This window comes from Coregonus clupeaformis, unplaced genomic scaffold (genome assembly GCF_020615455.1).
Source record: "Coregonus clupeaformis isolate EN_2021a unplaced genomic scaffold, ASM2061545v1 scaf0133, whole genome shotgun sequence".
Taxonomy (NCBI): Eukaryota; Metazoa; Chordata; class Actinopteri; order Salmoniformes; family Salmonidae; genus Coregonus; species Coregonus clupeaformis.
Window position 1 is genome coordinate 430810 of NW_025533588.1, and position 24863 is coordinate 455672.

A 24863-nucleotide genomic window follows, 5' to 3' on the forward strand; every position below is an offset into this window, starting at 1 on the left:
TCTGTGTTGTAGGCTTGGTAGGTAATAAATCTGGCCCAGAAAAGGTCAGCCAAGATCTGGCTGTGCTGCCACCGGCATCTGCCAATGAGGTTGGTATCAGCATACATGGCTTGAGGAAGTCTCGGCGCCCCATCAAGAGCAGATTCGGTGTGTGACCGGATCTGGGTCAGCGATGTCTGCAGAGAGATATCCCAAAGGTTTGGAGTTCAGTATCCCTTCCACCTTTATCAGGACAGTCCGCAAGACGGTTTCAGTGACAGTTTGGTCCCCCAGGATGACTCGTAAGGCCATCTTCACCGATTTGATCTCTCGCTCCCATGTTCCTCCAAAATGAGGAGCTCCTGGAGGTTTGAATTTGAAAGAGATTTGTTGGTCCATCAGTTGATCCTGTAGGGTTGGTTCCATTGCTTGGAAAGCTTCCTCCAACCTGGCTTCTCCTGCCTTGAGGTTTGTGCCTCTGTCAGCCAGGATCTCGTAGGGTTTCCCCCGTTGGTAGATAAACTGCCGTAGGGCCATGAAGAAGGTTTCAGCATCCAAAGTCACAAGTAGGTCTAGGTGGACACATCTAGTTGTCAAGCACTTGAACAGAATGCCCTAGCGCTTCTCCACTCGACGACCTAACTTGATTGTAAAGGACCCAAGCAATCTACTCCTGTTGACCAGAAAGGAGGTTTGAGGAGCGAGCAGAGGGCAAATCCGCCCTTTTTGGGCACAATTGTCCACCATCTCTGACATTCCATGCAGGTGTATTGGTGCTTGCGAATGGCTCCTCATCCTCCAAGTATCCAGTACTTCTGCCTCATCTTCCCATAGACTCTCTCTGGCATTGGGTGGAGAAGCTTCTCATCATAACTTGATGAGGCTGGTGAGAGGGTGTCTGGAGTCGATGATAATTGGATGCATAGCATCGGGATCAAAGACTTCTGCTTGGCACATTCTGAGTATTTGGTCATACTCTGGGGCAAGAGAGAGCAGACGGGTTTCCTCAGGGAAGCTGACTGCTTGTGCATGCTGTAGGATGAGTGTCTCTGCAGTGAGGGAGGTGGTTATGGAAGCCACCCCATCTGAGGTCTGGTTGGTGGTGGCGATCAGATCCTTCAGTGTTTGGGATTGTGCTGGGTCAGGGAGAGCTGTTGTTGGCTCCATAGAGATGTTGTAGCATTGGGCGGACTTCCTCAACTGATGAGCTTCAGTTGGTTGTGGAGGGGCCACAGGCACGGGGGCTGTCGGCCACTCGTTCTCCAGTTGGGACAAGAATGGTGGTCCCAAGCTCTAGCGATGGGGTGGAGCCAGTTCCTGGAGAGTTTTACCACGAGGGATGTCATCAGCAGGATTGTTTGTGCTGTCAACATACCGCCAATCATTGACTTCCATTAGGTCTTGGTCTTCCAATGCGAGTTCCGACGAACACCTTATACCTGCCGTACTCCGACTTGAGCCAGGTCAGTAATGTGGTCGAATCACCACAGTAGATGGCCCTTTGGATTGTCAAGGTGAGCTCGGCTTGCAAGGTGGAGGCCAACTGGGCTCTGGAAAGGGCAGCGCTGAGTTCCAGCTTAGGTATTGACAACTGCTTCTTGGGTGCGACCCTGGACCTGGCCATGACAAAGGAGACATGGGTGTGGCCTGCATCGTCCGCCACTCGGAGATGGGAAACCGCTCCAGAAGCCCACTCTGAAGCGTCACAGAACACATTAAGTTCCCGGCTTGATCCTAGTTGGTCAGCACAGGGTGGCACATAACACCTTAGCATCTGTACTTTGGAGAGCTCCGACAACTCTGTTTCCCAACAGATCCATCGTTCCACTAGATCAGCTGGGTGGATCAGATTATCCCAGTCCCTCTTGGTCTGCCACAGGTCCTGGACTTTGGCCCGGGTTGTGTATCGCAGGATATACCTGAGGGGATCGTATTGACTTGCCAGGGTCCGATGGTGCGCAGAGTTGGGGTTTTGGTGCTCAGGGCTGAGCGGTGCTTGTACCCCAGGGTATCTGGTATGCAGCTCCATCTCAGTCCTAGAGGGCTCTTGTGGTTTAGCGCCAGACTGCGACAGCCATAGTTCAATGCTACTTGACCTGGCTTGTGGTGGGAGGTGCTGGATAACCTCTGCTGTGTTACTGGCCCACTGTAGGACCTCGAATCCCCCTTTGGACAGCAGATTCCTGACTTTGTCGAGGAGTGCTTTCGCTTCAGCAGTTGATGGGAGACTCTGTAAGTTATTATCCATATAGAAGGCATTCTCCATTGAATCCCAATCTTCTGGGTTACACCTTACATACACCTTAGCCAAATACATTTAAACTCAGTTTTTCACAATTCCTGACATTTAATCCAAGTAAAAATTCCCTGTTTTAGGTCAGTTAGGATCACCACTTTATTTTAAGAATGTGAAATGTCAGAATAATATTAGAGATAATTATTTATTTAAGCTATTATTTCTTTCATCACATTCAACACTCAATTAGTATTTGGTAGCATTGCTTTTAAATTGTTTAACTTGGGTCAAACGTTTTGCGTAGCCTTCCACAAGCTTCCCACAATAAGTTGGGTGAATTTTGGCCCATTCCTCCTGACAGAGCTGGTGTAACTGAGTCAGGTTTGTAGTCCTCCTTGCTCGCACACGCTTTTTCAGTTCTGCCCACAAATGTTCTATAGGATTGAGGTCAGGGCTTTGTGATGGCCACTCCAATCCCTTGACTTTGTTGTCCTTAAGCCATTTTGCCACAACTTTGGAAGTATGCTTTGGGTCATTGTCCATTTGGAAGACCCATTTGCGACCAAGCTTTAACTTTCTAACTGATGTCTTGAGATGTTGCTTCAATATATCCACATAATTTTCCTTCCTCATGATGCCATCTATTTTGTGAAGTGCACCAGTCACTCCTGCAGCAAAGCACCACAACAGCATGATGCTGCCTCCCCTGTGCTTCACGGTTGGGATGGTGTTCTTCGGCATGCAAGCACCCCCTTTTTCCTCCAAACATAACGATGGTCATTATGACCAAACAGTTCTATTTTGTTTCATCAGACCAGAGGACATTTCTCCAAACTGTAGTCTGGATTTATTTATGGCGGTTTTGGAGCAGTGGCTTCTTCCTTGCTGAGCGGTCTTTCAGGTTATGTCGATATAGGACTTGTTTTACTTTGGATATAGATACTTTTGTACCTGTTTCTTCCAGCATCTTCACAAGGTCCTTTGCTGTTGTTTTGGGATTGATTTGCACTTTTCGCACCAAAGTACGTTCATCTCTAGGAGACAGAACACGTTTCCTTCCTGAGCGGTATGACGGCTGCGTGGTCCCATGGTGTTTATACTTGCGTACTATTGTTTGTACAGATGAACGTGGTACCTTCAGGCATTTGGAAATTGCTCCCAAGGATAAACCACATTTGTGGAGGTCTACAAAAAAAATTCTGAGGTCTTGGCTTATTTCTTTTGATTTTCCCATGATTTCAAGCAAAGAGGCACTGAGTTTGAAGATAGGCCTTGAAATACATCCACAGGTACACCTCCAATTTTAATGACTTCTACCTAAGTGTATGTAAACTTCCGACTTCAACTGTATATATGGCACAGCAAGGACTGCATGAGGTGCCAAATGGGAGTACTTGCTATTCATAGATTGTGGGCTCAGCGTCTCATTCCATATCCCGCCATATGAACCGGAGCAGTGCGGTGTCGTAAGGCAGCAGACGAAATCTGATGAAACATGGCTTTGATGTCTCCACTGATGGCTGTGGAGTGCTGTCGGAACCTGAGAAGGACACAGAGCAAGGAAGGACCTAAGGTTGATCCGGGGAGCAGACAGTCATTCAGGCTTTGACCAGCGGCTTGGTGTGGGTAGTCTGACCCGATCAGGATGAGTGGCGCAATTCTGGCCATGTTGGAAAGAGGCAGTCCTCTGAGTTGAGGATATTGCTTCTGTAGAACACTCACCAGGCAGTGAAGGCATTGGTGACTAGAGATCCTGGTTCGAATCCAGGATCTGTCCTAGCCGGCTGCGACCGGGAGACCCATGGGGCGGCGCACAATTGGCCCAGCGTCGTCCAGGGTAGGGGAGGGAATGGCCGGCAGGGATGTAGCTCAGTTGGTAGAGCATGGCGTTTGCAACGCCAGGGTTGTGGGTTCAATTCCCACGGGGGGCCAGTATGAAAAATAAATAAATAATGTATGCACTCACTAACTGTAAGTCGCTCTGGATAAGAGCGTCTGCTAAATGACTAAAATGTAAATGTAAATGTGACGTTGTAGGACACGTCCCTCTGTCCTGAAGGTGAAACGCAGAAGGTCACGGCAGAGCCCTTCACTTGTATAACATCCTGTCGTACCATTCTGAGGATAAGGGTCTCGGGGGTCCCCTTCAGGTTAAGCTGTTCGTTCAGACCCATCATCTAGAACGGCAAATGTATCCATACCCCTCCCTTCGCATTGCAAAGTGACCTTTACCACCTTCAACATGACCCTTTGAGACCAGTTAGGCTGGTCGAGGTAGAGCTCCTTTGCGGCTCCTACCATGAGCATACTCTCCTCCTTCGGTGCTTGAGGAATTACATCATGCAACACTTTGAGATGGATTTCCTTACAGCTGTTGCAGGGTTTCCTCAACGTGCAGGTCTCAGCTTTATGGCTACGGGCACACTTGTAGCATCGCTCACCTGAAGTTACACAGGCTTTCAATTGGGGTCGAGTGAGCTTTTGTACCTTGAGGCATGAGCCCAGGAAGTTCCTCTTAATATTGTAATAGGGGCAGTACGGCTGGAATTTGATGTTCTTGCTCTTGAGAGAGGCCTTCTTCCAGGGTTCCTCCCTTCCGGGTTCCTCCCTGGTTTCACTACTTAAGGACATGGTAGTGGGATTCTGCCTTTGATGACCCTCCTTGCGTTTAAACTCCTTTCCTTACCCCAGAAGCTGTGGCTGAGATTGAGGCCTGGTGAGCGATGCTCTTCACCTTTACCTGCAACCATGCTGCCAGGTCTTTGAAGGCATAGGTGCATCTCAAGCCCTCTTTCAGGATGCCTTTGTTCAAACAATGTTCAATGATATTGTCTATGAGGTAGGCTGGAAGCTTGCCAAGGAGCCTGTTCACGTGGGAGCCACATTTCAGCTCATTCCCGTCTTCTCCTTCAACGGATTGGAGTATTGAGGTCAGGGATTGGACAGCAAGGGAGAACTCTTGGAAGGCAGCATGGTCTCCTGTTTTGATTGGAGGTGCGTTCAGGATGTTGTGTAGTTCATTCTGGACTAGCTGGCGTGGCTCACCATATCTCGCTTTCAGGGCCTGGAGAGTGGCAGTGTATGGTGTTGCAGAGTGCATATAGGACTTGGCCAGCTTGTATGCACTGGGGAACCGCAAGTGATCCATCAGTACTTGGTATTTGTAGCGTTCTGACATATGACTGAATACCCAGTAGGCTCTCCAATGCCACTTCCAAGCCACTTCCACTTCTCCTTTCCTCTCTCAAAGTATGGCAGTTTGGATCTGGGAATTCCATAGGCTGAGGCTACTAGCAGTTCCATGATGTTGGCTCCCTCTTCTGGTTGCATGAAGGATAAAACCAGGACTGCTGGTGAGCTCACTATGGCCTCGTTGGGCTTGTCCCCTACTGTTCCAGACCCTCCATTGGTGGCAGCCTGAAATGAGTGAGAGTTAACCCACCTGATGGTTGATGACTGGCCTGGCCCAGGCCCTGGATGAGAGGAACAATTTGCCATTGTTGGTAATTGGCGGAAAGGCGAAGGAGAGGTGCTTTGGCTAGATGGAGTGGGAATGCTAACTTGTGTTGCTGGCAGAGCGACCTGTCCCCCGTGGTCTGTGCTGGCTGTTGACCTCGGAGCCTCCCGGGACTGTGTGCCAAGCTGTACCAGAGGAACAGATTGGGAAAGAGAGGCAGACAGGTCAGTTCCATGTGGAGTTGTGGTCAGGTCAACTCCCTATTCGTTCCACTCCAGGAAGGATGAGACTATCCGTGCCTCCTCCAATTCCCTTCTTACTTGACATCACCGCCGCTGCTGTGCCAGGTCTTTGGCAATGAATTCCCGTTCCTGTAGATCTTTACGGGCCTGCACATCCAATCGGTGACATCGTTCATCAGACTGTCGTTCCTCCTCAATCTGATGCTCAATTTCCTCCAACGCTAGTAGTTTTATCCTCTCTTGTAGGACAGCTGTCTGTGAATCGCTGAGGGCTAGTGCATGGCGTCTGCCATGGCCACCTCCAAAGGGGTATCCACTGGTTGAACTCTCACTCCATCTAGAGTCACTCCTTCTAGAGTGCCTCGACGATTTCCCATAACTTGAGGGGTGAGCTGAGCCTGCCTTGGAGAGTTGGTCGACCTCTGCTGTTACCTCTTCCATGGGTTCTTCCAGTAGACCATTATCCTGTTACAAAGCAGTTTCCGGTCCGTGGCTTGGACGGGATGGTTGATGTCTGAAACATACAGGATCCATCGCTGCTTTGAGCCTTAGTGGGCTTGCCCTTTGGTGGGGGAAACTCCACCACATATTCCTTATGATAACCAGGTGGTTGTCTGCTCATTTGTTGCCTGGTTCTCCTGGTGCTGCTGGTGGTTGAGGATGAAGCCTTCTTCGGTGCTTTAGGCCTAACTCCTGGATATTTTATTCTTTCCAGGACTTTTCCCTCATCTTTAGCCTCAGCTGCTATTTCCTCATCTTTCCTCCCTTCTAGTGGAGACAATTCTTCCTTATCCTCCTCCATTTCTTTTTCACCTGCCTTTGGTTCAGTCATGATCCGGCACGAAGGACAATTGAAAGATTATTGGAATCTGTGTGTGTAGCCGGACAGGTAGGATGACTGACAATAGAGAAGGTGAACAGGTGGTCACGGGTCAGGTGACTGAGAGGAATGGAGGAGACTGAGGCAGGAATTCCTTTAACCACAAAGTGGTATATTTACTGGACAGGTTTTTTGTGTACTGCATAACAAAGGAAACAGAATTACATGTATCAAATATTTAAAAAAAAAATTGCATGGGCTGCATCTAAATACACCTTATCCGCCTATGTCGGCCTTCCGCATCTGCGGTAGAGAGTGGTATTTTTGGTATTTTATTAGGATCCCCATTAGCTGTTGCAAAAGCAGCAGCTACTCTTCCTCGGGTCCACACAAAACATGAAACATGACATAATACAGAACATTAACAGACAAGAACAGCTTAAGGACAGAACTACAAAATAAATACAAAAGGCACACGTAGCCTACATAGCAATACATACACACAAACTATCTACGTCAAATAGGGGAGAGGCGTTATCTGTTTTTTGAAACCAGGTTTGCTGTTCACTTGAGCAATATGAGATGGAACAGAGTTCCAAGAAATAATGGCTCTATACAATACTGTATGCTTTCTTGAATTTGTTCTGGATTTGGAGACTGTGAAAAGACCCCTGGTGGCATCTGGTGGGGTAAGTGTATGTGTCAGAGCTGTGTGTAAGTTGACTATGCAAACCATTTGGGATTTACAACACATTAACGTTTCTTAGAAAAAGAAGAAGTGATGCAGTCGGTCTCTCCTCAACACTTAGCCAAGAGAGACTGGAGTGCATAGTATTTATATCAGCCCTCTGATTACAATGAAGAACAAGACGTGTGTGACACTCTGGCTCCATGGACTTTGATTGTTGAGCCAGGGTTGTTCATTTTCATTATTTGGGGTGTATTTCTATGTTGGTAGTTCTGTTGTGTGTATTTCTAGGTTTGTCTTTCTGTTGGGTTCATGTCTAGGTTTGGTCTATGACTCCCAATCGGAGGTAACGAGTGTCAGCTGTCGGCTCGTTATCTCTGATTGGGAGCCATATTTAATCTGTATGTTTTCTTGTGGGAGTTGTGGGTTTTTGTTCCTTTTGGTCAGTGTACCGTAGGACTTCACATTCGTCATTTGTTTGTTGTTTTCGTGGTTGCTTTTATTTAAATAAAGTCATCATGTTCACTCCACGCGCTGCGTATTGGTCCGTTTCCTCAGACGATCGTGACAGAAAAACCCACCACAAAAAGACCAAGCAGCGTGTCAAGCGGCAACAGGACCTACCTACACAGGATTTATGGACTCCCATAAAGGATTCATGGACATGGGAGGAGATTCTGGATGGTGAGGGGCCTTGGGATCAACCGGGAGAATATCGCCGTCCTCGTGAAGAGCGGGAGGCAGCTAAAGCCGAGAGGCGGCGATATGAGGAGGCAGCACGGAGGCAAGGCTGGAAGCCCGAGAGTACTACCCAAAAATGTCTTGGGGGGGGGCTAGAAGGGAGTGTGGCGAAGTCAGGTAGGAGACCTGCGCCTACTCCCTGGACTGACCGTGGAGAGCGAGAGTACGGGCAGACACCGTGTTACGCAGTAGAGCGCATGGTGTCTCCTGTACGCAGGCATAGCCCGGTTCGGTACATTCCGGCTCCACGTATCGGCCGGGCTAGACTGAGCATTGAGCCAGATGTCATGAGGCCGGCCCCACGCATCCGGTCACCAGTGCGTCTCCTCGGGCCGGCTTACATGGCACCAGCCTTACGCATGGTGTCCCCGGTTCGCCTACATAGCCCGGTGCGGGTTATTCCACCTCCCTGTACTGGTCAGGCGACGGGGAGCATACAACCAGGTAAGGTTGGTCAGGCTCAGTGCTCAAGGGAGCCAGTACGCCTGCACGGTCCGGTATTTCCGGCACCACCTCCTGTCTCCAGTCCAGTACCACCAGTGCCTACACCACGCACTAAGCCTCCTGTGTGTTCCCCGAGTCCTGTGCGTCCTGTTCCTGCTTCCCGCACTAGCCCTGAGATGCGTGTCCTCAGCCCGGTACCTCCAGTTCCGGCACCACGCATCAGGCCTACGGTGCGTCCCCAGGGTCCAGCATGCCCTGTTGCTTCTCTCCGCACTAGCCCTGAGATGCGTGTCCTCAGCCCGGTACCTCCAGTTCCGGCACCACGCATCAGGCCTACGGTGCGTCCCCAGGGTCCAGCATGCCCTGTTGCTTCTCCCCGCACTAGCCCTGAGATGCGTGTCCTCAGCCCGGTACCTCCTGTTCCGGCACCACGCACCAGGCCTACGATGCGCCTCAGACAGCCAGAGTCTGCCGTCTGCCCAACGGGGCCTGAACTGTCCGTCTGCCCAACGCCGTCTGAACTGCCCGTCTGCCCAACGGGGCCTGAACTGTCCGTCTGCCCAACGCCGTCTGAACTGCCCGTCTGCCCAACGCCGTCTGAACTGTCCGTCTGCCAAGCGCCGCAGGAACTGCCCGTCTGTACTGAGCCTGCAAAGCCGCCCGTCTGCCATGAGCCTTCAGAGCCGTCCGCCAGACCGGAGCCGCTAGAGCTCTCCGCCAGACAGGAGCAGCCAGAGCCTTCCGCCAGACAGGATCAGCCAGAGCCTTCCGCCAGACAGGATCAGCCAGAGCCTTCCGCCAGACAGGATCAGCCAGAGCCTTCCGCCAGACAGGATCAGCCAGAGCCGTCCGCCAGACAGGATCAGCCAGAGCCTTCCGCCAGCCATGAGCAGCCAGATCCGTCAGCCAGCCATGAGCAGCCAGATCCGTCAGCCAGCCATGAGCAGCCAGATCCGTCAGCCAGCCGTGAGCAGCCAGATCCGTCAGCCAGCCATGAGCCGTCCAGCCAGGATCCGCCAGAGCCGTCCAGCCAGGATCCGCCAGAGCCGTCCAGCCAGGATCCGCCAGAGCCGTCCAGCCCGGATCCGCCAGCCAGCCAGGATCCGCCAGAGCCAGCCAGCCAGGATCCGCCATTCAGTCCGGAGCTGCCCCTCAGTCCGGTGCTGCCCCTTAGTCAGGTACTGTCCCTTAGCCCGGTGCTGCCCCTTAGTCCGGTGCTGCCCCTTAGTCCGGTGCTGCCCCTTAGTCCGGTGCTGCCCCTTAGCCCGGTGCTGCCCCTTATCCCGGTGCTGCCCCTTATCCCGGTGCTGCCCCTTAGTCCGGTGCTGCCCCTTAGTCCGGTGTTGCCCCTTAGTCCAGGTGGGGTTAGTTGGAGGGTGGTCATTGGGAGGAGGCTACTGAAGCAGGTTGTGACTGTGGTGGGGTGGGGATCATGACCGGGGCCAGAGCCGCCACCGTGGACAGACGCCCACCCAGACCCTCCCCTAGTCCTTATGTTGGTGCGCCCGGGGTTCGCACCTTTAGGGGGGGGTACTGTGACACTCTGGCTCCATGGACTTTGATTGTTGAGCCAGGGTTGTTCATTTTCATTATTTGGGGTGTATTTCTATGTTGGTAGTTCTGTTGTGTGTATTTCTAGGTTTGCCTTTCTGTTGGGTTCATGTCTAGGTTTGGTCTATGACTCCCAATCGGAGGTAACGAGTGTCAGCTGTCGGCTCGTTATCTCTGATTGGGAGCCATATTTAATCTGTATGTTTTCTTGTGGGAGTTGTGGGTTTTTGTTCCTTTTGGTCAGTGTACCGTAGGACTTCACATTCGTCATTTGTTTGTTGTTTTCGTGGTTGCTTTTATTTAAATAAAGTCATCATGTTCACTCCACGCGCTGCGTATTGGTCCGTTTCCTCAGACGATCGTGACAGAAAAACCCACCACAAAAAGACCAAGCAGCGTGTCAAGCGGCAACAGGACCTACCTACACAGGATTTATGGACTCCCATAAAGGATTCATGGACATGGGAGGAGATTCTGGATGGTGAGGGGCCTTGGGATCAACCGGGGAGAATATCGCCGTCCTCGTGAAGAGCGGGAGGCAGCTAAAGCCGAGAGGCGGCGATATGAGGAGGCAGCACGGAGGCAAGGCTGGAAGCCCGAGAGTACTACCCAAAAATGTCTTGGGGGGCTAGAAGGGAGTGTGGCGAAGTCAGGTAGGAGACCTGCGCCTACTCCCTGGACTGACCGTGGAGAGCGAGAGTACGGGCAGACACCGTGTTACGCAGTAGAGCGCATGGTGTCTCCTGTACGCAGGCATAGCCCGGTTCGGTACATTCCGGCTCCACGTATCGGCCGGGCTAGACTGAGCATTGAGCCAGATGTCATGAGGCCGGCCCCACGCATCCGGTCACCAGTGCGTCTCCTCGGGCCGGCTTACATGGCACCAGCCTTACGCATGGTGTCCCCGGTTCGCCTACATAGCCCGGTGCGGGTTATTCCACCTCCCTGTACTGGTCAGGCGACGGGGAGCATACAACCAGGTAAGGTTGGTCAGGCTCAGTGCTCAAGGGAGCCAGTACGCCTGCACGGTCCGGTATTTCCGGCACCACCTCCTGTCTCCAGTCCAGTACCACCAGTGCCTACACCACGCACTAAGCCTCCTGTGTGTTCCCCGAGTCCTGTGCGTCCTGTTCCTGCTTCCCGCACTAGCCCTGAGATGCGTGTCCTCAGCCCGGTACCTCCAGTTCCGGCACCACGCATCAGGCCTACGGTGCGTCCCCAGGGTCCAGCATGCCCTGTTGCTTCTCTCCGCACTAGCCCTGAGATGCGTGTCCTCAGCCCGGTACCTCCAGTTCCGGCACCACGCATCAGGCCTACGGTGCGTCCCCAGGGTCCAGCATGCCCTGTTGCTTCTCCCCGCACTAGCCCTGAGATGCGTGTCCTCAGCCCGGTACCTCCTGTTCCGGCACCACGCACCAGGCCTACGATGCGCCTCAGACAGCCAGAGTCTGCCGTCTGCCCAACGGGGCCTGAACTGTCCGTCTGCCCAACGCCGTCTGAACTGCCCGTCTGCCCAACGGGGCCTGAACTGTCCGTCTGCCCAACGCCGTCTGAACTGCCCGTCTGCCCAACGCCGTCTGAACTGTCCGTCTGCCAAGCGCCGCAGGAACTGCCCGTCTGTACTGAGCCTGCAAAGCCGCCCGTCTGCCATGAGCCTTCAGAGCCGTCCGCCAGACCGGAGCCGCTAGAGCTCTCCGCCAGACAGGAGCAGCCAGAGCCTTCCGCCAGACAGGATCAGCCAGAGCCTTCCGCCAGACAGGATCAGCCAGAGCCTTCCGCCAGACAGGATCAGCCAGAGCCTTCCGCCAGACAGGATCAGCCAGAGCCGTCCGCCAGACAGGATCAGCCAGAGCCTTCCGCCAGCCATGAGCAGCCAGATCCGTCAGCCAGCCATGAGCAGCCAGATCCGTCAGCCAGCCATGAGCAGCCAGATCCGTCAGCCAGCCATGAGCAGCCAGATCCGTCAGCCAGCCATGAGCCGTCCAGCCAGGATCCGCCAGAGCCGTCCAGCCAGGATCCGCCAGAGCCGTCCAGCCAGGATCCGCCAGAGCCGTCCAGCCCGGATCCGCCAGCCAGCCAGGATCCGCCAGAGCCAGCCAGCCAGGATCCGCCATTCAGTCCGGAGCTGCCCCTCAGTCCGGTGCTGCCCCTTAGTCAGGTACTGTCCCTTAGCCCGGTGCTGCCCCTTAGTCCGGTGCTGCCCCTTAGCCCGGTGCTGCCCCTTATCCCGGTGCTGCCCCTTATCCCGGTGCTGCCCCTTAGTCCGGTGCTGCCCCTTAGTCCGGTGTTGCCCCTTAGTCCAGGTGGGGTTAGTTGGAGGGTGGTCATTGGGAGGAGGCTACTGAAGCAGGTTGTGACTGTGGTGGGGTGGGGATCATGACCGGGGCCAGAGCCGCCACCGTGGACAGACGCCCACCCAGACCCTCCCCTAGTCCTTATGTTGGTGCGCCCGGGGTTCGCACCTTTAGGGGGGGGTACTGTGACACTCTGGCTCCATGGACTTTGATTGTTGAGCCAGGGTTGTTCATTTTCATTATTTGGGGTGTATTTCTATGTTGGTAGTTCTGTTGTGTGTATTTCTAGGTTTGCCTTTCTGTTGGGTTCATGTCTAGGTTTGGTCTATGACTCCCAATCGGAGGTAACGAGTGTCAGCTGTCGGCTCGTTATCTCTGATTGGGAGCCATATTTAATCTGTATGTTTTCTTGTGGGAGTTGTGGGTTTTTGTTCCTTTTGGTCAGTGTACCGTAGGACTTCACATTCGTCATTTGTTTGTTGTTTTCGTGGTTGCTTTTATTTAAATAAAGTCATCATGTTCACTCCACGCGCTGCGTATTGGTCCGTTTCCTCAGACGATCGTGACAACGTGCCGCTCTGTTCTGGGCCAGCTGCAGCTTACCCTCTTAAGGATCGGACCCTTTTTTAAATTTCCGCCTAAAATGACACACCCAAATCTAACTGCCTGTAGCTCAGGACCTGAGGCAAGGACATGCATATTCTTGATACCATTTGAAAGGAAACACTTTGAAGTTTGTGGAAATGTGAAATTAATGTAGGAGAATATAACACATTAGATCTGGTAAAAGATAATACAAACAAAAAAATATGCGTTCTTTTGAAATGCAAGAGAAAGGCCACAATATAATATTGCCATTTCGGCGCAATTTAGGCTGTGTAAGGGCAGTGTGTGTGCAAAGGTTCAGATTGATCCAGTGAAGCACTGCAATACTGGACTATTTTGTATCAAGTCTGCCCAAATTTGCCGATTTGATCAATTGACACATTTTCAAGTACATAACTACAGAGAACATACAAAAATGATATGGTAATACAAAATGTAAGTTTATATACAGCCAGGAATGTCATACATGATGGATAATTTACTTATACACTAACTTTCACACATCTAGATGGCCGGGCGGGGTGGGTGTGGAGCCAGAGACAGCAAGGGTTCAGACTGTAGAACCCAGTTCCTATATTTGAATATAAAAATTGATTTTATCAAACAAAACTATGCTACATTTTATCTCTGGGACCCTCAGGATGACAAATCAGAGCAAGATTACTGAATGTAAGTACATTATTTACCTTCAGAGGTGAATGTATCAAACCAGTCACCGTGATACGTTTTTTGTTGTTGTGCACTCTCCTCAAACAATAGCATGGTATTTTATTTCACTGTAATAGCTACTGTAAAATGGACAGTGCAGTTAGATTAACAAGAATTTAAGCTTTCTGCCCATGTCTATGTCCTGGACATGCTGTTACTTACAAAAGTCATGCTAATCACATTAGCGCACATTAGCTCAACCGTCCCGTATACGGGACACCGATCCCGTAGAGGTTAACTAGGTCTTTCCTTGCAGCACTCGACCACACAACTGGACATTAATCAAGATAAGACAAAACTAGAGCCTGCTGGACTTGCTTTTTGGAGTGTGGTGAAAAAGCAGAGCATCTCTTTATAACGGACAAACCTCTCCCCATCTTTACAACCATTGAATCTATATGTTTTGACCATGACAGTTTACAATCTAAGGTAATAATCTAAGGTATCCTTAACTTGTTCAACAGCCACACCATTAATTACCAGATTCAGCTGAGGTCTAGAACTTATGGAATGATTTGTACCAAATACAATGCTCTTAGTTTTAGAGATGTTCAGGACCAGTTTATTACTGGCGACCCATTCCAAAACAGACTGCAACTCTTTGTTAAGGGTTTCAGTGACTTCATTAGCTGTGGTTGCATCATCAGCATACATGGACACACATGCTTTATTTAATGCCAGCGGCAGGTCATTGGTAAAAATAGAAAAGAGTAGAGCACCTAGAGAGCTGGCCAGCGGTACACCACACTTTACATGTACAGTACCCATTGCCTTTGCACACGAACCGCCACCCTCTTTGAGTAAGAAATCATGAATGTATTTACTTGAAATGTCTGGTTCGCTGTGTATCTCTCGGTGGACAGGACCGCCCTGGAAAGGGAGTTGTGCCTTCTCGCGGCCCGCTTGTAAGGCTGTGATTGTCCAAAATGTATTCTACTGTTGTCCTCCTCTGTAGTTGTCCGGTATCCGGTGACTTGTCATATAGTCCTGAACAGAACTACAGAATTAATTTTCCTTCCATTCGCTCTAGAAGTTGCTTCTTTGAAGATAGGCTAATCAGCCGTACCAGTGATTGTCCGGGAAGTGAGTTTTCCTTCTCCACCCCGTGTTGCAATTCAGAGTTCAAACCACTTTAGACGTGCAGCTGCAGCTTTATGTCTTTCTGGTCTGATATGTTAATTCATAACCCATCATTTTATACAGTTTGTTCAAAAGGGTGGTTCCGTCAGGCTGACACGCTCTCTGACCTCACTCAGTGGCGTGACTTGTCACTGTGCAAGTTTATGTAAAACAATTACCTCTTATGGCTCCTAAAATCGCATCCCTCTCTTAACAAAAACACTTTCATATTTCATGCACAACGCATCGGATGGAAACTTCATACATGTAGTGGGTATACTTTCCAAGTTACAGTATTTCCTTTATAACATTTTCTCAAAATAACAAAACAAACAACATTAGTGTTCTTTAGATCGCCTCTGACCATTCCCCACCTTCTATGTTAGAAATATTGTTCCAGTATTCGCTTTAGAACGTGTTAGAGTTTTGGCAGGAAAAGTCTGTGGAAACAAAGGCACATTCCTCTGGTGAACATTGGAGAGGGAGACCTGAATCTTCTCTCCTTGATTTACAACAGGGCGTGAGGTGCAAACCCCCCACCAGTTCCCACCTCCCCCTCTGCAGGTGAGAGGGTGTCTGGTTGAAGGTATTCATTGCAAACCTGATCTATTTGGATTCTCGTGGACAGTCATGACACTATGTTACAGACAGCCTGCTAGCATGTACTGTAGCTAGCTAGCATAACATTGCACCACTCGGTAGAAAACTCTTTCAGCAGAATACTATTTAATCACAAAAGGTTTGCTAGCAATACAACAATGTTGGAATACATTCTATCAAAATTACATGACGTTTTACTTGTAAACATTTATACCATATGTACATTTGCACCCATACCTCTCCTCAGTTGAATCAAAACAGACTGAGGAGGGGAAACTCCCGCGGCTGACTTGAAGATACTGCAGGCAAGAGCAATATACCACAAAGCAATCGATACTCTCACAATCCATGGATATGGAAAATAAAAACAAATGAAAGGATTTAGGTGAAATACACAAGGCAATATTAATACTCGTTACATAAGCATTATGTAATCTTTGGTTAGCAATAAGTTTGAGTAAACAGAAGAAAAAAACATTTTGCTTTACTTCTCTTTTACTGAGATAATTTGTGAATCAAAACGATTCACTTTGATTCACTCTGAAACATGCTCTAACTCTCCAAACTTTCCAAATGTAGACATTTTGTGAGCGTATGAAAGATTCTTCCTACTACTAGAGCCATGCTGGTCCATATATTGGTTTATCACAGTGTGAGAGTGTGGGTGAGTGGATCTACAGTTGAAGTCGGAAGTTTACATACACCTAGGTTGGAGTCATTAAAACTTGTTTTTCAACCACTCCACAAATTTCTTGTTAACAAACTATAGTTTTGGCAAGTCGGTTAGGACATCTACTTTGTGCATGACACAAGTAATTTTTCCAACAATTGTTAACAGATAGATTATTTCACTTATAATTCACTGTATCACTATTCCAGCGGGTCAGAGGTTTACATACACTAAGTTGACTGTGCCTTTAAACAGCTTGGAAAATTCCAGAAAATGATGTCAAGGCTTTAGAAGCTTCTGATAGTCTAATTGATATAATTTGAGTCAATTGGAGGTGTACCTGTGGATGTATTTCAAGGCCTACCTTCAAACTCAGTGCCTCTTTGCTTGACATCATTTACATTTACATTTTAGTCATTTAGCGGACGCTCTTATCCAGAGCGACTTACAGTTAGTGCATACATTATTTTTTATACCCCCCGTGGGAATCGAACACACAACCCTGCCGTTGCAAACGCCATGCTCTACCAACTGAGCTACATCCCTGCCGGCCATTCCCTCCCCTACCCTGGACAACGCTGGGCCAATTGTGCGCCACCCCATGGGTCTCCCGGTCGAGGGCCGGCTACAACAGAGCCTGGATTCGAACCAGGATCTCTAGTGACACAGCTAGCACTGCGATGCAGTGCCTTAGACCACTGTGCCACTCGGGAGACATCATGGGAAAAGCAAAAGAAATCAGCCAAGACCTCAGACTATTTTTATTTTACCTCCACAAGTCTGGTTCATCCTTGGGAGCAATTTCCAAACGCATGATGTTACCACGTTCATCTGTACAAACAATAGTACGCAAGTATAAACACCATGGGACCACGCAGCCATCATACCGCTCAGGAAGGAGGTTCTGTCTCCTAGAGATGAACGAACTTTGGTGCGAAAAGTGCAAATCAATCCCAGAACAACAGCAAAGGACCATGGCAAGATGCTGGAGGAAACAGGTACAAAAGTATCTATATCCACAGTAAAACGAGTCCTATGTCGACATAACCTGAAAGGCTGCTCAGCAAGGAAGAAGCCACTGCTCCAAAACCGCCATAAAAAAGCCAGATTACGGTTTGCAACTGCACATGGGGACAAAGATCGTACTTTTTGGAGAAATGTCCTCTGGTCTGATGAAACAAAAATATAACTGTTTGGCCATAATGACCATCGTTATGTTTGGAGGAAAAAGGGGGTTGCTTGCAAGCCGAAGAACACCATCCCAACCGTGAAGCACGGGGGTGGCAGCATCATGCTTTGGGGGTGATTTGTTGCAGGAGGGACTGGTGCACTTCACAAAATAGATGGCATCATGAGGAAGGAAAATTATGTGGATATATTGAAGCAACATCTCAAGACATCAGTCAGGAAGTTAAAGCTTGGTTGCAAATGGGTCTTCCAAATGGACAATGACTGCAAGCATACTTCCAAAGTTGTGGCAAAATGGCTTAAGGACAACAAAGTCAAGGTATTGGAGTGGCCATCACAAAGCCCTGACCACAATCCAATAGTGGGCAGAATTAAAAAAGCATGTGCGAGCAAGGAGCTCTGTCAGGAGGAATGGGCCAAAATTCACCCAACTTATTGTGGGAAGCTTGTGGAAGGCTACCCGAAACGTTTGACCCAAGTTAAACAATTTAAAGGCAATGCTACCATATACTAATTGAGTGTATGTAAACTTCTGACCCACTGGGAATGTGATGAAAGAAATAGAAGCTTAAATAATCATTCTCTATAATATTATACTGATATTTCACATTCTTAAAATAAAGTGGTGATCCTAACTGACTTAAGACAGGGAATTTTTACTAGGATTAAATGTCAGGAATTGTGAAAAACTGAGTTTAAATGTATTTGGCTAAGGTGTATGTAAACTTCTGACCTCAACTGTAAGCGGTGTGGCAGGAGAAAGCTGATTGATTTACTGTTTGGTGCTGTCAGAGCAGACATGGTTTTCCAAAATGACCTGGTCATCACCAGGTCATCAATGAACAGAACATTGACACATTCAGCAAAGCTCTTAATCATGGCCGACCAACCTGGTCTCAGAGCATTTCGTATTATTCTGTACGTAAACCAGCGACACTCCATTTATTATGATATGTTATGTATTAATTTGTGGATTTCCATCATCCATTTCGTATGATATGATACGAATTGCAATTTCTACAATATGCAAAAAAAGGATAATATATTACAAATTTGCAAAACGTATTATATGTTATGAATTACAATATGTTGTGGCTAACATTGGCTAGGTGGCTAATGCTAACGTTAGCTAACTGGCTAACGTTAGCTAGGCTAGGGGTTAGGGTTAAGGTTAGGAGTTAGGTTAAAGGGTTAAGGTTAGGGGAAGGGTTAGCTAATATGCTAAGTAGCTACATAACTTTGTAGGCCGCATGTCCTGCACCAGCATCGCATGTTCTCTTCCAGCTTCATGGTTTGAACGAGGTGCGTAATTCCAGCCCATATAATACAATACAATAAAGTAATACAATCCACACTCAAAAAGATTAGCCTACTGGAGCTTGTTTCATTTATTTACCCAAGAGAGAGTATAGCTACATCAATGGGCTTTTATGTTTTTCTGTAGTGCGTAATGTGCGTTAGCCTATGTATTGGATAAGGGCACAAACATTTAGGCTTTTTTGGGCTTGGGCTCATAAAATGTCTTTAAAGTAGGGCTCATAAAACGTATTTAATGTATGGCTCATCAGGCTCAGGTAGCATCAGGGTTGAATTTTTATGCCGATCAAAGCTCTAATCAAATCCAGACATATTTATGTGTTTGAATGACACTTCCAGTTTTCTGTGGGAAATACCAGGTTACCCAGGAGAAAAGTGATTTTTTCTCAGGATGGAACATTTGTAAAATACTGGGTGACTGAATGAATTGAAACAGGTAGGACTACCACTTATTTCTTAAATAGAAATTGTAGTGGTTAAATGGTCCAATATAATTGTCCCAATACAATTTCCATTCTAATCCTTTAGTCACAATGGAGAGTGGTGAAATGTTAGTCTTGACACATACAAATCCAGTGTCCAGAGTTTGATTCAAGTTGAAAAATAATAATACATGTATTTGTCACTCTTCTGGATACAAAAATGTATAGAATTCTACCAAAATAAATTCTGATCATTAAACTAAAGAAACAAACAGCATGGTAAACATGGTCTGGTATGGTCAAAAGACTGTGTGCTGCCATTCCAGTCACTCCCAGTAGGCCTTGGAGCATGCATGCCTATTCTCCATTGGCCTGTAGAGGGGGTACACTCACTTGACAGGGGATTAATGGCAAACACACATACAACAGAAATGCATCCTGAATTGGAAACATGCAAATATAAAATATGACCTATTTGGTGCCTACAGGAATAAATAAATTAAAATGTAGACTGTTTAAATGAATTAGGCCTTCTCGAATTAGCCTACTTTCAGCACCCATGCGCTGTCCATCTCCGCAGCTGCCGCTTCATAGTAATGTACGTTACTCGAATATGGCTTATTGTGAAATCAATAACTCTGTAAAATACCTTCATTATGGGCAACGAAACATATTGTTTTTATTCAAATCAATTATAGCCGTAACATTATTAAGCTTACCTCCGGTCTCCTTCTCATCTTCATGCTCTCCCTCTAAAACTGAACAGGACATCAGTAGGCCTAGTCCGCGCACACAGATATTGCATTTTTTTGACAAATTGACTCGCCTCCTGAAGTGCCACTGAAGCACAGTCATTGGTTAGGCAGTACATAAGGGTTTACATCAGCAAGAGCAGGGCGGGCCAGGGCTCATGATTGGGAACGCCTCTCCATTGCAGAGTGTAATGCAGGGTAGCCTAGTTTTATATACACCATCCCAGCAGTGCAAAAACTGGGAAAATAAGTACATTTTCTTGGAAATCTAACTTTGCCCTGTGCCTCTCCGAGTATGCTCTTCGTATAGCCTATAGTATAGGCTATGGATCATTTTATTGAGACCACACTAGGCACACTTATATTGAGCGCCCTGCAGAGAATCAGGGATGAGGGGCATCATCGGGCACACATGAGATACTATAATAAGAAACTAATTCTCAAACCCTGAGCAATATGACATTTAATCGATTACAAATTACATGACCCTCCCCTAGACTAAATGTAAAAAAAAATACTAAACCCTCCCCCTGACTGATATTGAAAAAGCGTGACCCTCCCCCATTTTCCTCCGGGTAACTGTTGTGTAAATTTTGATCTCCCTAATAATCTCATAATGTAGGTAGCCTGCCCGCACTGTATCTGCGAGCTGTTGGCTAAAGCGCACGTGCCAAGACCAGAGTGTGCACATTTGCTATATAACGCAACAGTTTGTAACAACATCATCAGTAGAGTTGAAAATGCGATGGAAACCCATTTAACTTGTATTTTTCATTTGGTACATTGGAATTTAATTGCAAACAATATTTTAATGTGCACTACGCCATCACGCACAGACTTATCCTTTGATGGAAAAGGTGCATATTATTTTATGCAGAGTTTTGAATATTCACATGAAAATCTATGGTAAATTGAATTGAAACCTAGCTAGTGATACATATAATTGAATTTAATATTTTTTCTCAATTTTCCCTGACCAGGATTACTCACAGAAGGAGAGGACTATGACTGAGGCCCTTGAGGACCTGAAGGCTAACTTCTACTGTGAGCTGTGTGACAAGCAGTACTACAAGCATCAGGAGTTTGACAACCACATCAACTCTTACGACCATGCTCACAAACAGGTATGGTGCACCTAATACCTCCTACCATGCAATTCATTCAGACTAGTTACATTTCAACGTTGCCAAACTATTTTTATCTACGAATGACAAAGCAAACAAACATAGCAATCTCCAACAAAAGGGCATATTTGATTTCAAAGTGCATATCAGAAGAATATGATGGGATAAAGGATGTTTATTGTTCTTCCATACTACAGTATTTGCATGACTTGCATAACTTGAGAAAAACATTTGACCTGTACCCTGAATGAGCATATCCCCCATTAACTACAGTGTACACATTTATATCCCCCGTTAACTACAGCCGCTTTTCTCAAACTCGGTCCTGTGGACCCCAAGGGGTGCACGTTTTTTGCCCTAGCACTACACAGCTGATTCAAATAATGAACTCATCATCAAGCTTTGATTATTTGAATCAACTGTGTAGTCCTAGGGCAAAAAACAAAACGTGCACCCCTTGAGTTTGGGAAAAGCTGAACTACAGTGTACACATTATTCAACTAAATGTGCTTCTTGTTCATGCCTTCAACAAAGTTTGTGGTCCTTTGAAGCTCAGTTGGTAGAGCATGGCACTTGTAATGCCAGGGTAGTGGGTTTGATTCCCGGGACCACCCATATTTAAAATGAATGCACGCATAATATAATAATAATAATATAATATGCCATTTAGCAGACGCTTTTATCCAAAGCGACTTACAGTCATGCGTACATACATTTTTACGTATGTGTGGTCCCGGGGATCGAACCCACTACCTTGGCGTTACAAGCGCCGTGCTCTACCAGCTGAGCTACAGAGGACCGCGCATGACTAAGTCGCTTTGGATAAAAACATCTACAAAATGCTATATATACAGTGTCATCAGAAAGTATTCACACCCCTTCACTTTTTTCACATTTTGTTGTGTTAAAGACTGCATGAAAAATGTATTAAATTGCGAGCATGGTGAAGTTATGAATTACACTTTGGATAAATACACTCAATCAATACAAATATACAGGCGTTCTTCCTAACACCGTTGCCGGAGAGGAACGAAACCGCTCAGGGATTTTATCATGAGATCAATGGTAACTTTAAAACTGTTAGTTTAATGGCTGTGATAGCTGAAAACTGAGGATGGATCAACAACATAGTACAGTGGCTTGCGAATGTGTTCACCCCCCTTGGCATTTTTCCTATTTTGTTGCCTTACAACCTGGAATTAAAATAGATTTTTAGGGGGTTTGTATCATTTGATTTACACAACATTCCTACCACTTTGAAGATGCAAAATATATTTTATTGTGAAACAAACAAGAAATAAGACAAAAAAACGCATAATTTTTTTTTCAGCAATTACAGCTAAAAGTCTATTGGGGTATGTTTCTATAAGCTTGGCACATCTAGCCACTGGGATTGTTGCCCATTCTTCAAGGCAAAACTGCTACAGCTCCTTCTAGTTGGATGGGTTCCGCTGGTGTACAGCAATCTTTAAGTCATACCACAGATTCTCAATTGGATTGAGGTCTGGGCTTTGACTAGGCCATTCCAAGACATTTAAATGTTTCCCCTTAAACCACTCGAGTGTTGCTTTAGCAGTATGCTTAGGGTCATTGTCCTGCTGGAAGGTGAACCTCCGTACCAGTCTCAAATCTCTGGAAGACTGAAACAGGTTTCCCTCTAGAATTTCCCTGTATTTAGAGCCATCCATCATTCCTTCAATTCTGACCTGTTTCCCAGTCCCTGCCGATGAAAAACATCCCCACAGCATGATGCTGCCACCACAATGCTTCACTGGATGGTGTTCTTGGGGTGATGAGAGGTGTTGGGTTTGCGCCAGACATAGCGTTTTCCTTGCTGGCCAAAAAGCTCAATTTTAGTCTCATCTGACCGGAGTACCTTCTTCCATATGTTTGGGGAGTCTCCCACATGCCTTTTGGCGAACACCAAACTTATTTGCTTATTTTTTTCTTGAAGCAATGGCTTTTTTCTGGCCACTCTTCCATAAAGCCCAGCTCTGTTGAGTGTACGGCTTAAAGTGGTCCTATGGACAGATACTCCAATCTCCGCTGTGGAGCTTTGTAGCTCCTTCAGGGTTATCTTTGGTCTCTTTGTTGCCTCTCTGATTAATGCCCTCCTTGCCTGGTCCGTGAGTTTTGGTGGGCGGCCCTTTCTTGGCAGGTTTGTTGGGGTGCCATATCCTTTCCCTTTTTTAATAATGGATTTAAATGGTGCTATGTGTGATGTTCAAAGTTTTGGATATTTTTTTATAACCCATCCCTGATCTGTACTTCTCCACAACTTTGTCCCTGACCTGTTTGGAGAGCTCCTTGGTCTTCATGGTTTCGCTTGCTTGGTGGTGCCCCTTGCTTAGTGGTGCTGCAGACTCTGGGGCCTTTCAGAACAGGTGTATATATAGTGAGATCATGTGACACTTAGATTGCACACAGGTGGACTTTATTTAACTAATTATGTGACTTCTGAAGGTAATTGGTTGCACCAGATCTTATTTAGGAACTTCATAGCAAAGGGGGTGAATACATATGCACGCACCACTTTTCCGTATTTTTTTAATTTGTGTGTCCAAACTTTTGACTGGTACTGTATGTAAATAAGATATTTCTGTATTTCATTTTCAATAAATTAAGAAAAAAATGTAAAATGTATTGTGAGTAGATGGGTGAGAAATAATATCATTTTAATCCATTTTGAATTCAGGCTGAAACACAATTTATTTGGGAATAAGTCAAGGGGTATTAATACTTTCTGAAGGCACTGAGTGCACAAAACATTAGGAACATAGACTGACCAGGTGAATCTAGGTGAAAGCTATGATCCCGTATTGATGTCACTTGTTAAAACCACTTCACATCAGTGTAGATGAAGGGGAGGAGACAGGTTAAGGAAGGAGCCTTGAGACAATTGAGACATGGATTGTGTATGTATGCCTCTCAGAGCAAAAGAGGGTGCAACTCAATATTAGGAAGGTGTTCCTAATATTTTGTTCACTCAGTGTATATTCAGGTTTTTGAGGTTTGATCAAATGTGACCAGATTTCTCAATGAAAAGTGGTTCACTTAATTTTTTTATTTGATAAAAGTACAGACTCAGAGCTTCAAAATGGTACATACACCGTAGTTGGAGGAAACATGGGAAAGTTATGATGCTTTGAAAGTTGATAAACTTGTTATCCCACTTAGGAGACAAGCAGAACATAACCTTGAAAGATTTTGACGAGGTTCACACTTGCTAGAGAGCTCTTCTTTGTTTACTCCCATTCAGCATCGTTCACAACCTCTCAAGCCTTAGCCCCATCCATCTCTTTAAGAATTCAGATGCAAACACATGGCCAACCATCAGCATGGTCAACCTCTCCATTATCTCAGCCAATCTTTGTTAGCCAGGAAGTATCCTGTCTTTCTCCATTTAAAGCTCAGTGCTCTCTCCTTCGCTAAACTAGGCTAATAATTAATCATATTGATGGATCACATACACGTTTGTAATTAAGGCCTAGAAAGTTCACATATTCAAGAAGGCATTTCTGGAGAAAAAAATGTCATATAAATGTTTCTTTCAAACGGCATTACTGTGAGGTAGGAACTAGTGTCAAACGCCCCCCAATCCTGTAACCAGTCACAAATGTCATTCATATTTGTTTAAAGATCACATGCTAACCTAAGCTGAACTGTATCTGCATTATTAGTTTAGCATCACATCCATTCTCACTTAACAAGCACAGGTCAATGAATACACCTGTTTTCAGACATATACATAACATTGACAGAGCTAATTCCTCTAGCTGGCTGCATAATCCTACACACAAGGAGTAGGTTGAAGTTTCCCTTTGACATTGATCTTGAGTCAGTATTGCATTGTCAGTATTGCAAAGTTAGGATTGGGGGAGGGGAAGCTGAACCTAGACCTGTGC

The 24863-nt window shown here is 46.9% G+C and overlaps 1 protein-coding gene across 2 annotated transcripts in view; it reads left to right on the forward strand.

Moving 5' to 3' along the window:
• LOC121555923 (zinc finger protein 804A-like) overlaps positions 1–24863 on the forward strand; it is a 78577-nt gene that overhangs the window by 48078 nt on the left and 5636 nt on the right. For both annotated transcript variants that reach the window (XM_041869778.2, XM_045213645.1), the window contains one exon: positions 20815–20958. In XM_041869778.2, coding sequence (XP_041725712.2) covers positions 20815–20958 — 144 coding nt within the window. The remainder of the gene's footprint in view (positions 1–20814; positions 20959–24863) is intronic.